Genomic DNA, 14,813 nt, shown 5'->3' on the forward strand with positions numbered 1-14,813 from the left:
CAAATGACCGTGCCAACCAAAGTCCCTGATAATGCCAAAGACAATGGGTTTGCCTATGATGGTGACAGTCAGATACTACTAGCTTATGTTGCTGGTTGTCTGCCATCAGAAGACCCTCAGATATTTAAAACATCTAATTCCTAGCAACTTCTGCATCATGGGTGAAAAGCAAATAAAGATCTAGACACATACCATCTCCTGTCTATAATTCTGCTTTGACTATGGTCTTATGACACATATTTTTTAGGGATTATTTTCAATAGTGCTTACTGATGTAAAGCATTCTTAGCCTGCACTCTTGCAAGGCATTATCACAATAAAGATAAATGTGTAGAAGATCACTATGTTTGGTTTCATTTGTTGTAATAGTTGTGGTTAAAATGTATATCATGCTGCTGTTTCAGATCACAGTGTTAATTCTAAAACTTACAATAATCATAGGTGGATTATATCTGCATCTTTTCAAATAGGTGATAGAATATATTTCTGTGCTGTTTTTCCCTAAAGAAGAAAATAAAGATAAGAGGCAGGAGTTTCCAGTAACATTGCAAAATTTAGTTGTCAAACTATGAATGGAAATTGCCATTATGGGGACTGTGTGTTTACTCTTATTCTTCATAAAAACTGTAGTGAAAGTGTATCCAAGAAGAAAGGAATTTCTTAAAAAAAAAAAAAAAAGTAATGTCATAGTAGATGAGCAGTGATTCAATGTAACTAAAACAAATACTAATTAAAAATAACCCTGGAATACAGAGAAGGAAGTCTGTACGTGTTTGGTGAACAGCGCTTACCAGACAATGCTAGTCTTGTAGTTTCATTGTAAAACTTAGTGTGATAGCAGTATAGAGTTACTGACTGTTAAGCCATGGCAGATTTTGGTAGTCTACCCTGTATTAAAATGTTTCAGCATGTATCAGCAAGCTCCACTGCCCAGTAGTCAGTGGGATCGCTTTTTTGAAACAAATGCATATGATCCTCACGACTGCGAACGTATCTGTGGTGAGATATCACAGAATCTGTAGCCAGAAAGGAACCATTACTAGTAAAATTGTTGAAATTATTTCAGTTTCATTTGACCAGTTTATACTGCCCTTCACCTTTTCTCAACCCCACACATTACTTTGTTAGGTTGGCCAGTCCCACTGTAGACAGCTTTCAAATGTAATGGATTACAAGCCAGTTTGTTATGTACCAAATTCTGCATGGGCTTGCCAGGCTATTGGAGTGGCTCCCACTGGTACCATCCTGAAAAGGCATGGAAATGTTTGTCTCCACAAATGCAGTAGCCTGCGTTGTCAGAGTTTAAATTAGTCTGTTCACTGAGATAGTACCTACTGCATAGTCGCAATGTAAGATGAGCCAAATGTAAGATCAGCCAAAATTAGAATCTTAAGACTTTCTGACTTGCAGGGTAAGAGTTTGGGTCTAGACAATCTCCATAATTATCCTGATGTATTTGTTCAGATTTTGTTGGATTCAGAGATTTATTTTGTACACATAATTCATAGGTTGTTTTGTCACAACTGAGCAAGGTGTTAAAAGTTTCATATCTGCTGCTCTGGTGTAGTTAGCGTTTTCATCCTATATATTGCAGATATTTTACTACTGTTCAGAACGGTGAAAATCTCATGAAAAACTGGTCTTCCTCCATATGCTGTGGAATTATTCAAGTTGTACTTGTGAAGCTTCTGTCTCTTCCAAATGTGACTCACGTATGTCGTCCTGTGGCTCTAAGAAGATGTGTTTTAAATAAGTATGTCCACTTTGAAAGATACGTTATTGCTGAGTCATTTTCTTTAAAGTCGGTGTTACTTTGTAAGGGTTAGGCTTCCCCTACTCTTCTACTCTGTAAAGATCTTCTATCCTGCATATCTTAACTGTCTGAAATAAAATTTCCTTCTGTCAGCGTTTAATGTCATGTGAGCTTCATCAAGCAGGTAATTTCATGTGGGTGGATGTTGTGTGATATTTGGTCATTGGTTCAGAAGACACAGATCAGAAAGGATGCAAAATGTTGTAAAGCCATTCTCAGGGAATCAAACACTCAACAGAGTGGAGACTTAAAAGTGGTGCTTTGTTAGGAAGGCATTAAATACCTGCTACTGCTTTGGGATGTGTGAGGAAACAGGTAGATCTCCAGTAATCTGAAATAAGAAGGTTACATCACAGCATTACTTTGTCCTTGCTATCTACTCTGAGACTGAAGAAATTATTTTAAACCTTGTGGTGTAGAAGGCTAAATGTAAGAATTGACTCTGTTAACTTTTTTTCCTTCTTATCCTCAGCTGCTTACTGTTAAGAATTTTCTTTTACAGAAACTGACCCTACAAATTAATATTAAAGGTAGTGTTGCATGCTTTTGACTGTCTTCAAGAGGATCAGTCAGTACCAAATGCACTCAACTGATTACAAGTATTCATATGCATTTGCAATAGTGTGTTAGAAATTCAGTCCTGGGATGGATTTCATTGCATCATTATCTGCAGTTTTTGCAGCCACATGTGTTTCCTGTACCTTGCTGCAAACTTTGCAAATTTTGACCTTCATGTGAAGTTGTTTCCCCTGTTTGGTAGGCTCCATAGAGACAATGTTTTTCATTTCTGATAGAGAAATGTGTTTGCAAATAATTTAGTCCAGGTTATCTCCTAATTTTATAGATGCTGTTGATGGGTTAAAGTTTGTATTATCTGGTGGATTGATGTGGAGGAACCATAAACAAGTGAAAGAAGGCTTGCAAAAACTTTGTACCGTGTTACCATAAGGCTGTATGCCCCTCAAAGTCACCAGTTCATCCTAGCAGGGTGATAAGTACTTTGTATGATAACCTTTGCTTGCTCAGTCCCCATTACTGCCTCTGTGTTGATGTTCCAGATTTGTGCACAGCCAGTGTTTCTTGTATTTTTGGAGGAACTTGGCTTCCAAGTGCCTGATCTTTTCTTTTCTTGTCCCCTTCCCCAGAAGAAAACAACTTCTAGGCTTCTGACTAGACCATCTGGACTTCAAATCTCTTTGGCCGATGGTCTTATGGAAAGTACTGTCAGGCTGGGAAACTCAGAGGAGCCTTCCATCAGCCTGGGAACTGTGGTCTGCATAGCTTGCTTAAAAATCAGTGGGCTGTTTTACCTGGTATTGAAAGAGGAATTAACTCACTGAATCTGAGGGAACAGCTGTCCGAGAGGTTGATGTTTCTCGTGGTTGATGTGGGACTTGATAACTCTCTGGGATTATAGTGATATAAGCAGTGTGATGTGCTACAGAAGGCTGGCCATGGCAGCACAGAGGCTTCAGAGAAAGGTTGATGAGACCTGCCAGGACTCTGAAGAGCTCCCAGTCACACCAGTGTGTGGGAGGCTGGTTGTGAGCATGTAGCTTTCCCGTGGAAGGGAAGCAGTGAGCAGTAGCGAGTGGCTGGGCACACCCTGGCTTTGATAGCTACAGATGGAGACCTAAAAGATTGCAGGGCCACAGTCCAACACCAGCACATGTAAAATAAGGCTCAGGATTTAGATAACTCTGTTCCAGCATACTGACGTGTGTGGCCACAGTCCAACTCCAACACATGCAAAATTAGTTTCAGGATCATTCCAGCATACTGAAGCCTATGCCTAAACCAGTTATTGCCACAAGCTCAGCTAAATCAGAGGAGAGCGTTCAAAATAGTGTTTTTTCTCTCTTTCTTTTTTTTTTTTTTTTTAGCCAGTATAGTTCAGATGAAATATTTTGTATTTTTGTAGTAGAAAAGGGAAACTGGATTATTGATATAGCAGCTCCATAGGCAGCATTTCATATTTTTATAGCCCACAAATAGTATGTTATATTATCAGTGTACTTTAAGGCTATTTTACAAAACATAGATACAGGTTTACCTAGTAATGTATTTTTTGAGATACATCATATATAAAAAAATTAATGAGCCCATTCATATAATATCATGTTTAAAGACATCATGGTCTCAGTATGCCCACAATACATTGTTTAACCAATGAGAGAAAAAAAAATACCAAACAGTTAAACTATCCCTTCTCAAGATTAGAGGTAATGCATTTAATCAATATTTTTTCCATTATAGCAAAACTCATGTAATTAACATACTTTATTTATAGAAAAAGTGTGTTAGTAAAATAGACTCAGCAGTTCAGAGTTGCTCGTATTTCTTGAAGTACAACTCATTTTTTTGTGAAATGGGGAAAGTTGGAAACGATACTGAAGTGACACGCACCAAAGAAGTTAAATGAGAGAAAATTAGTTACAGAGGTATTTGTATTAGCTCAAAGCAATTGTTTAGTTTGAAGGCAGCACTGGAAAGAAAAAAGTAAGAAAATACAGATACTGGAGAAGTCTATGCTATCATAATCTATCCAAATGTAACACACACCATGACATTATTCACTTTTTGGAGACTCTGTCAGCACCTCTTTATTCAGTAATCTGTAAATGAAATGACAGTCTTTAATTCTTTCTCATTTTGTTGAGGGGGAAATTAGTGATGTGGCTACCTGTACAGTTGTTTTTATGTTACTGATTCTATTGTTGGTTTCTTTCTTACTGGTGTCTACAGAAAAATGTTCCTTTGAAATTTTAAATAATTTACGTTTTTCTTTGTTGGAATGAGGGCCTGTCACCAGCACTTCTATGCTGATTTTTGCCACCCTGTGATAAGATAATGGATAGGGGTTTTCTTAATTAATAGTATGCTAGAACTTCTCCAATGGTACCTGATGGTCTGAGAGCTACGTATAGTGTAGGCAAGTCTGTGGTTCTGACTTGAAAAAAAAAAATGATTGTTTGATTTTGGGATGTGTTTAAGCCCAGCAATTCAGGGTGCAACTTGACTAGTGCGGTTATGAAATATTTCCATACAAGTGCTCAAAAGATTTAAAAATATATTAATGCATTTTGAAAACTATGTGGAGTTGGGTGTTGATTTGTGCTTTTTAAAATCTCACAGACTCTGCATTGTTGGGCACATGGGAAGAACCTAGACGAAACAGGTTCAGTGCTACCCGGATTCACTATCTTTCCTGCAGTTTACTGACAACATCTTGAAGTTTATTCACAGTGTAGCCTGTACACTGCATGAAATGGTTGTGTTTCTCCCATGTGTAGTTTAAGAATGAGATAAAAGTCATAGTGAAGTACACCTTACCTGTTTGGTTTATAGGTATGTAGAGATGCTAACAAGTGGAAGAAACAGGGTAAGTATGGATGCAAGAAGAAGGCAATATATTCATTCACAGAAGTCCAGTTAATGGTTATTTTAGTTGATTAGCTAGCAACTTCATTTTCTCCCTCATGAAATTGCCTCCACAGATCCTTACTTCTGGAGCTTAATCAGCAGTAGCAATCCATCCCAGGAGTGGGAGATCAGGAGTACTTAATTAAAGAGGGACTGTAAGGCAACTCTCCCAAATTGGATATCTGATCTAGCCTTGGCATCAGGAGAGCAATGCTAGGTAAAAGTGTTTATCAAGCTCCACATAGCCACTCTGCAAATCTCAGAGATGGGAATATGATGCAGACAGCCTGTAGAAGCTGCTATAACCTGAGTAGTGTGGGCTTTAAGGCCATCTGGTACCTGAACACCTGCCTACAAATAACACGTACAAATCCAAAAGGTGGTCCAGTTGGATAGCTTTTCTGCTTAGATTCCCCACTGGAATTTTCTCCAAAAGCAGTAAACAATCTGTATGAAGTGTGGAAAGACCTCGTCCTCTCTGGTCTGTAATCAAGTGTCCATTTTAAATTTAGGTGACAGGATCAAAGCCAAAGTCAGTCAAAGGTTTGGGTAAGAAAACTAGTGAGGCAGGCTTACATGAGAATTACAGACCACTGCTGGGAGCTAACATCACTATCGGAAGTATAAATGAAGACCAGACTAAATTTTGAGGGTAGATGACAAAGAACATCAGCAAAATACAAAGGAAAGACCCGTGGGTACATATTTAAGCTCAGTATTGGTGATTCAGAGAGTAAATATCTGCTTTGCTTATGAAGGTGCATGTTCTGGACAGAGAAGTATAATAAGGTGTTCTGGCAGCTTAGATGTGCACTTCTGAAGAAAGCAAGAACACTCAGAAGTTCATCACTGGGAGTAACTAGTGTTACATTAAAGATTGCAAACAGACCCATCGTTCTGAGAAATGATGAACTGCATCCTCTTCTAAAGCATCCAGTTTTCCTGTGGAAAGATTATACAAGTCTAGAGGAATTTCATGGACCTCATCTGGCAAACTCGATGATTTGGGATCTAAAGTGCTTTGATCTATACAGTCAAATTAAGGAAGTGGTATTTCAAAGCCATGATTTTGGAGCAGCAGAACTGAAAAGCCAGTGAAGGAGCTGGATGGTGGAGGAGTCTTGCATGTGAAGAGTTTAGGAAAGAAGACAGCAAAATTTTGAAACAAATCAGCAAAAATGGTATTAGAGGGAATCAGGTAGTGATCCACAGTCATTTGCTGTAAGCTCACTTCTCATTGGTTAGCTGGAGGTTCCAGGATCCAGCGTTGATACCATAAAAGTGAAGACTGCTTAACAAAAGACAAGCACTCTCATGGCCATTCACAGTGTAGTTATGAGATGTGTGACTTAATTGAAGGACTTTGCAGAGGTCTGACTGCATAAATTACAACTTACACCTCTTAATTATACCATTTGCTCATGTGTGTGTGGTTTTAGAATGGCCTTAAAAGTCGTGAGCACTGGAAAAGATGAAGAAGTTTGATATACCTGCATGTGCATATATTCAAAATCTTCAGCACTTTTTTTCCATCTCATTTTGATTCAATTTTATCAAAACTAATATTTCAATAATACACTAAGGACCTGATTCAAATGTGAGTGTTGAAGTTTCATTGAATTCAGTAGGGCTGGAGAGGTATACAGTAGCGAGATTGAAGTTTTAAGCTTACTTCTTCTCGTGCTGAACTAAGAATGTGTGTGATTGTTTGAAGGATAAAGATATTTAACTGTAATCTTCTTGGGGCATAGACCACATTCCATTGATTTTGTACAACTAAACTCAGTATGGCTGATTAATAAAACAATAAATGCAGAAAATGAACGATTTTGTGTTTTATTAACAATTTGCATTTCATATTGTATTTAATTTTAAATAAGTATAAAAGCATACCCTCAAATGGTAAGATGTAATTGCTGATCATGTATCTCTTTGTTCCAGACACTTTTATAAAAGCGTATGTATTATGTATGATGTGACCTTCAAATGTCATGAATGCGTTGTGCAATAAACTGTCAATATTTGTGGCTATAAGGTACTAGATGACTTTTACAATAATTGGAACAGCTTTATTAAAAGCTTGGATCACTCAGCTGGTTAAAGAGAAAGACACAGGCCAATGTTCATCTGGGAGTTACCTTCTGCCAACTGTTAAATGAAAGATATTGTAAGGTGCTTAAGATGTTTTCTTTCTTTCTTTTTTAAAAGATACAATTAAAAAGGTCTCATGCAAAAAATGTTCTCTTCAAAGAGTCCTTTTTTTTCAATATGCTTAATTTTCCATCCAAACTGAGCTCTGTAACTTAATGGCAAGTAACCAACCCTGGTTTTTATGTACTACATCTGATTTTCTGTGTTTTGGTCACACAATTCTTCAAATCAGGCAGCTAAAATGATGTACTCAGAAACTGTGTTTGAACTTTGATTCTCTTAAAAGATTTTAAAGTTTCGGAACAATTTGAAAAGTAGACTGCTAGGAACTCCAAACCAAAAATTCTGTGGGGAATTTGGTTAAAACAAAAAAGAGGATGAGAAAATTTTGTGATAAACAAAAGCTGGATTTTGGGTAAGTGTCTACTGGTGTCTCTTTGTGCTGTATATACAGCCTCTTGCGTATTTCTCAGAATGAGTACCATAGTGAAAAGCGATAAGACATAACCAACATTTACATATTGTTATGCAAAGTGTTTTGCACCCGTGGGGTGTGAAAAACACCAGTCTTCAAGTGTGTCATGTGCTCCAGGTATGGGCTTTAGCTGTGTGTGCTGTCACCATGTCACCAGCCTACCAGTTACTAAGAAATTGCTTAGAGTTATGTTGACTCCATTTCTCTTGTGCTTGAAACAACACCTAGATAGTTCTGTTGTGGTTGTAATAATGCCTAGATAGCCCATCTGTAGCCCAGGGTATTGGCCGTGATTGCCATTTGTCGCCTTCTAAATGTTGCAAGTCTTGCCTCATAGAAATGGTTATGGGCATTTTACTTCAGTTTAATTGAGATTATGTTTTAAATTGAAATCTGCTAGTGCACTAATCAGTAGCAGAGCCAGGACAGTTTGTGCCTTTTGTTTGCCTGTGCGGTTCAGAGGGTTGAGTGGGAAGTCTGATGTCAGAAGCGATATCTTCTTATTTACCAATGGAACCTTTGGTATAGTCTTTATTTTAATAATACGAACAATGTGAATGCTGCTTTCTCACTAGTAGGTCTCCTTTCCAATTCTCTTCTAAAATAGCTCTCTGTTTAAACAAATTCTCTGCCAATCCATATTAATGCCTAACAGTTTAAGATTCCCATATATGGTCATTATAAAACCTAAATCTCTGATGAAACAATAGGGACAGCAAGTTGTTCCTGACCTAAGACATTAGTAAGTCTTTCCGGAGGCCTAAAATATAACTGTAATATTTAGTAATATTAGACTTTCTTTTTAAGCCATGAACTTCACTAGCAAAAAAGTATAGTGACATCTTCTAATAGGATTCTAATTTCAAATTAAAAGTGCTGGGCCAGATTCTGTTCTCAGATACATGAAAGCATGCTAGTCAAAGCTACCTCAGGTATCTAGAAATATACGGTTAATTATACCCCTAATTATATTCCTGTTTTCCACTATTTTGAGTATTAGTAAAGCTTTCTCTAAGGAATGGGCAAGAATGGTAAAGCATGTTTTCCCAGAAACTTTGTGTATCCTATACTGCTTCTCAGGAAATGAGGTGGTCGAGTCCAGGCATACTTGCATAAAGGTGTCAGCAGTGACAGCATTAACACACTGAATATCTTCTAACTCCCTTCTTGGTGTTTCATTCAGGATATAATTTTTCCTGCCACAAGATGGGCTAATCCAGGTGGTTTATAGATAATAAAAAAATAACAGTGGTCACTACCACTTCTAATTGCACCATGTTTCATTAGCTTTTACAGGCAATTCTAAAGAACTACAAATATTTTGTATTTCAGAAATATATGAAAACCTGGGGATATGTGGCTTCTGGCCACATTTTCAAAGGGGGTCTTTAATAATGTCTGAAAAAAGTGCAAGAGCAAACACATACTTGTGTGATTACCTATTTTGTGAGTTGATTACCTTTTCCGTGTGATTGCCAGTTTTTGGCTAATTTGGCAATCCTTGCGTCGACAAATTCCAAGTGACTTCATTGATAATTTAGCCTGCATGAGGACTGCAATTTAGCTCCTTTGAACATGAAAGTGAATCCTCTTTGTGAATCCCTGCACTTTCACATACACACAGCAAATAAATACTCTGGTAAAATTTATGGGACATGTATGTAGACACTCCTTTGAAAATTTGGCTGCTAACATGACCAAAGTCAGTGCTGCTACCTAAACAACGGAAAGCAGGTTTCTTTTTACAAAAGTAAGCAATGAATTTCTAATCATGTTTTGAGACTCATGCCAAACAGATAGACCAGTTGTAAAGAACATATACGGAAATTTACATATGGTTGTGTGGCTAATTGCCACCTTCTCATACGGATGTTAAAGTGAACTTTCTTTCCATGCCTTTGTCCCATCAGAACATGTGCACAGTCAGTTATTAAATGTACTTGAGGCATGGTGCGCAAAAGATGTCCCTGTCATACCATCCCAGAAATTACTTCATGGCTGAATTCCTCTGTGTCCTGTGCCACTAAGTGCTATCTGCCTGCCCAGGCAGAGCATGCATTTTATGCATTTCAGCTGGAAGTCTCACAGCGGTTGCCTTCTCCTTATGCTGACATGAAGACTGGTTTCATATATAGAACTGAATGTTGCTTTTTGCACTTCTGTCCATGACTTTTGCTGTTTTTGAAGTAAAAGGAAAGCTCAGTGAAAGTAAGTTCAGACACAAGGCTTGGAAGCCTTACGTCTAGCATGTACATCTATACGATATTTTATGCTCTGTTCTGTTATTTCCTGCACTTGAATCAGGAAAGGTAGGGATGGGCAGGAAGACATTCAGGACGTAGACCTGCCTATAATGGAAGTAGATAGTAAAAAAAACAGTCTAATCACACATGCATTGAGTGCATATCATGTAGACCACATAACTCGGTGAACCACAATGGCTGTAAGATAAGTAACTGTTCTCTTTCCTTCCTGAACTTTTATCCTCGGAATTGAGCAGCCCAAAGCCATAGCTCCAGTACCAAGTAAACCATAAATTAATTTGCTGGGGCCAATCCTAGTTCTGGAGGTCTGTAAAACATTGCTACGGTTTTGCAGAGTTTGACAGAACTGAGAGTTTCTACTTAGGAAAGGGAAGTAGAAGGAGAAAGGGAACATCAGAAGTATAGAATACACGATTATTGGTAGAGCTGAAGATTTTTTTATTCCACACATAAACTGTTGTTGGCATAGTCTGTATGCACCAGTTTGCTTCTTAACCTTTTCGTTGCCAATCTCTTCACCTTTTTGTGTGTCACTCTCCCTCCCCTTCACTTTCCATAGATTGCTTTAAGAGACTCAGTACAAAAAAAACTTTGTAACAGAGTCTGTGAGACTTAAATGCATTTCAAAGTTAAGCACATTTGAAACTTAAGTGCCTTGACAAATAGGTATGATTTACCAAAATGGGCCCCTAGTAAGAAGTTGGGGTAGCGTTTGATAGGGAGAGTCGGCAGACTTGAACATGTCTTTTCATTGTTTGAAATAAAAGAACTTAGATGTAAAGCTGCTCATTCAGGTAGCCATGGCCTCCAGCGCTTCGGTGGGCTTTGTAGGCAGAGGAATTCAAAAGAAAACCCCTCAGCCCAGCTTTAAAGTCTTAGGAATGCTTTCACTGTGGGAAGAAAAATTCTTCAAGGTAAGGCCTCTGTTGGAGCAAAGCCTTTGGAGCTATCTACTGTATGTCTACTTAAATCTAAAAGAAAACTCTTCAGACCACCCACATCTTTCTTTGCTTCATTGTTGTTTTCAGTTTGCTTTTTCAGAGGGATTAGTGCTAGAGTAAACTCCATCGTCTCGCTGCCTTGAAAAAATTCAATTTTGTGTAAAGTGAAAATTAGACTCTTAAATCTGCAAAGTGAGCTGTTTATCTTACAAATTTATTCTTTTTTATTGGGCCACACATATTCTAGATAGAAAGATAAAAGGCAAATGGATAACAAGGCATCATTTAGAGTGACATATAGCAAAACATAACTAGTAGACTTATTTGATAAATTCCTCCTGAGTGGCTTGTTAGCTTTATCTATATATTTATCTATAAAGCTCGTATAGTATTTATTGAAAACCAAAGTAAAATCCTGCAGTTTATCATCATGCATTCTGTATTTTGCACTTCAGCAAAATCTTTTTGCACTCAGGAATTCATTTTTTCCTGAAGCAGCTTAAGACATGATTATATACAACTTTTGGGAGGAAAGAAAAGGGGAAAATCTAAACTCTTTAGGAAGATTGCAGTTATAGACTAGCACCTATATTTATTTTCCTGAACTAAAGACAAATAAACTCTTGTGTTATGCTACTTTACATACTTGTGAATAATTCAAAATGACAGTTACTAGCTTTCTAACTTAAATGTCGTGCTTTAACTCTGCTGTTTAAGAACAATCAGAAAATGTCAAACAAGACTGTGATGTGAAAACTATCAGATTTTGTCTTGAAAACTAGCAATAGCTTCATTACATACAGGACTCAGATAAACATTTTTTATATACATATATATTTTAATCACTCTATCATCCCCTTCTTTCAGCTTTAAGCAAAATGGTTTAGAGGGACCATTTTATAATAAATAATGAAATGGCTGTTAGTGTTACCTTTTCCAGAAATGTGGTATTTGGGTCTGTGCTGCTGTGCGAATAGTTTTTATTAGAGCCAAATGTTTAAGTCTTTCTCATGTCCCATCACTTCCATTTAAAAGGCAATGCTGTGTAAACTGCACTATGTTTCCTGACAGCTTTAGTTACATATCAAATGGGTAAAGACAGAACATTTTTAGTCAGTAGTTTATGGTTGAAATAATCAAGACTCTGCATGCACATTTTAACTATATGCTCTCCACCTCAATATAACACAGATAGCTCAGCATTTGCATAAGCGTGTGATGACGTGTCCACTTGTATTGCACCTCTGTGACATGCCAGTAGCATAAATCCAGTTCAGAATTTCAGCATTTGCCATGGTACTTTTTGGTGAAATTGTAATTGACACGTATATGTGATATTACATGACCCTGTAAGAACAAGATGATAAATGAGCCTTGTGTTTTCTGAATAATGACATTTTTTAAATGCCCTGCATTTTTGCAATTTTTATGTCAGTCTTTTGTAAGTTATTCTGTTCATAACCTGCTTGGATAATAGCAGCTTATTCAAGATGGCTGAGAGTGACTGTTTCTTTATATCAGGAGAGAGAAGAGATGTCCTGGAGTCTCGCCCATTGTATTACAATGCAAAGAATAAATGTAGCTGTGAATACTGAAGAAGAAAAGTGGGAGCTGTGGATGAGAGGGAGACGAATTTGCCCTCATATGGCCAATTTTTTCCTTGCCTTTCCCATGATATTGGGTCACTCAATCATGTGTTGTAACTCCAATGATGAAATGTTGCAGAAGGAAGTTTATTTGCTTTGTGTGTAGACATCATCACTGCTGTTCAACCCGCCTGCATTTCTGTTGTTTTGGGTGGTTTTAATATACTGTTGCAAACTTTTTCCCTCTAAAAGCACACATATTTTCACAATACTTATAAATTAAATAGATTCAACAAAACAGCAATCTAAAACTTTTTGGGGAAAAATTAATAGGAACTAAACAAAAGAAGAAATCAAACCAGATGCTGACACAGCTGTTTCTTTTCTTGTGTAATTCAGTTCAATATAAAGGTACCATATGCTGCTTAAAATGATGATAGGAAAGATGAAATAATTTAAGACAATAACAAGAAAATACATGAATTGTCAGCATTCTGTCAGATTTAAAGGATGAAATAGACAGGTGTAGTATTGACATGTTTAACTTTGTGTTGTGTTAGCAGTTTTAGTGAGAACAACTTCTGACGTGCTGAAGTGATGTGAGAACATTTCTGTGTTGCAGACATTGGAGAAGAAGCTGGGAGATCTGCGGGAGTCCAGCAGCCAGCTTTGCTGAGAGACAGGAGCCTTGGTTCTGCCATGAAAGACTGCCCATATTGTGGAAAGACATTCAGAACATCACATCACTTAAAGGTCCACTTGAGAATACATACAGGTGAGAGCAACAAGTGAGCGGAGCACTGTCGACACATGCCATGTGTGAGGGGGTTAACATAATATGTGGCTACCAGCCGTAATTCCCAGTGTAGGTTGGGACTTATTAGCTGGAGAAACTCGTTTGAGAAAGATATGTGACAGTCTTAAATAAAAGCACAAGGAATGTGTTGTTGGATAAAGACCACTTTAATAGAATCATCTTTTCCCAGTTGAGGTTATTTCTGTCTCCTTCTCTGCTTCATCACTGTTTCCTTCAATTACCCTTGTCCTTTAATAGGCATAAGCCTATTGGTTTCAGACTTAGTTATACTAACTGCTTCAAAGGCCTTCCTTAGCATCTGCTTAGGGATTCTGTATGTTTTTTGCAGAGTTACTATTCTCGTTCCGTTTAGCATGCTCATTTTTAACCTCTCACTGTTCATATGAATACATCAGCTTCATAGATCAGCTTTTTTTTTTCACTAGAACTCAACCCCTCTTAGTACTTGTAAGTAGTAAAAAATATTAGTAGCATGTTTTGCACAATGATATAACTTACCGTGTTTTATTTTAGTAATAATCACAGAATTTTTACCCTACAGACACCTACTTCTGGTCTGGATTCTCTCTTTATTTTGGCGTGCCACTCATTGAGTGGACTTCTCTCGATATCACTAAACAATAAGCACTCAGTTTGAAATTATAATACCTTGTTTGCTTAAAAGTACATGTGTGCATGACAAGATTCATTCAGAGACACAGTATATGTTTAAAAATACTTACTTTATCCATAATTAAAATCTGACATACAGTGTTGATATCCTCAGGTCCTGTTGGCATCACTAGATATTCTGGATATAGCTCTATGATACTGGTTTCTTCCAAGTCTTAGGTATTGTAGTAGTCTTTGCGGAGTGCATGCAAACCTGGAGATAGAGGATACATTACTTCTCTTTGGAAACAGATGTAGTGGGCACCATAATTGTGGAGTCATTTTCTTTTTAAGCCATTTGAAATGAATTTCAGAAATTTACTGCTACTTTCCTAATTGATAGGGAAAATAAATAGCATGAAGAAATAATTTCCAGTTGTACCTCCTACTTGAAAAACTTGACTTTTAATTTTTGTTTCATTGAGGTACCAGATGAGCAATATTTTCCTCCCTTCCCAAAATCAGCAGTCAATCATCTTGCTTGCACAGATGTAATACTTCAAGTTGGGTTTGCAAATATTAGGCCTGATTTTGAAAAATTGAAAACGAAGGCTGAAAATTATTTAAAGGAAAAAAAAAATCATTGTTGATATGGGAAAGTTTGTTTGTTGTATTTTTATTCTTCTTTCTTTTGATTGTGGAGGAAGAGTAACCACAGTGGTTTGATCTGAATTTTAAAATTTGGCACCCTA

At 37.2% G+C, this 14,813-nt stretch overlaps 1 protein-coding gene across 14 annotated transcripts in view; it reads left to right on the plus strand.

Moving 5' to 3' along the window:
- Positions 1-14,813, plus strand: part of ZNF536 (zinc finger protein 536) — a 345,380-nt gene that overhangs the window by 197,060 nt on the left and 133,507 nt on the right. For all 14 annotated transcript variants that reach the window (XM_021282082.2, XM_065028364.1, XM_065028359.1 and 11 more), the window contains one exon: positions 13,276-13,428. In XM_021282082.2, the coding sequence (XP_021137757.2) occupies positions 13,276-13,428 (153 nt within the window). The remainder of the gene's footprint in view (positions 1-13,275; positions 13,429-14,813) is intronic.

This window comes from Columba livia, chromosome 13 (genome assembly GCF_036013475.1).
Source record: "Columba livia isolate bColLiv1 breed racing homer chromosome 13, bColLiv1.pat.W.v2, whole genome shotgun sequence".
NCBI lineage: Eukaryota > Metazoa > Chordata > Aves > Columbiformes > Columbidae > Columba > Columba livia.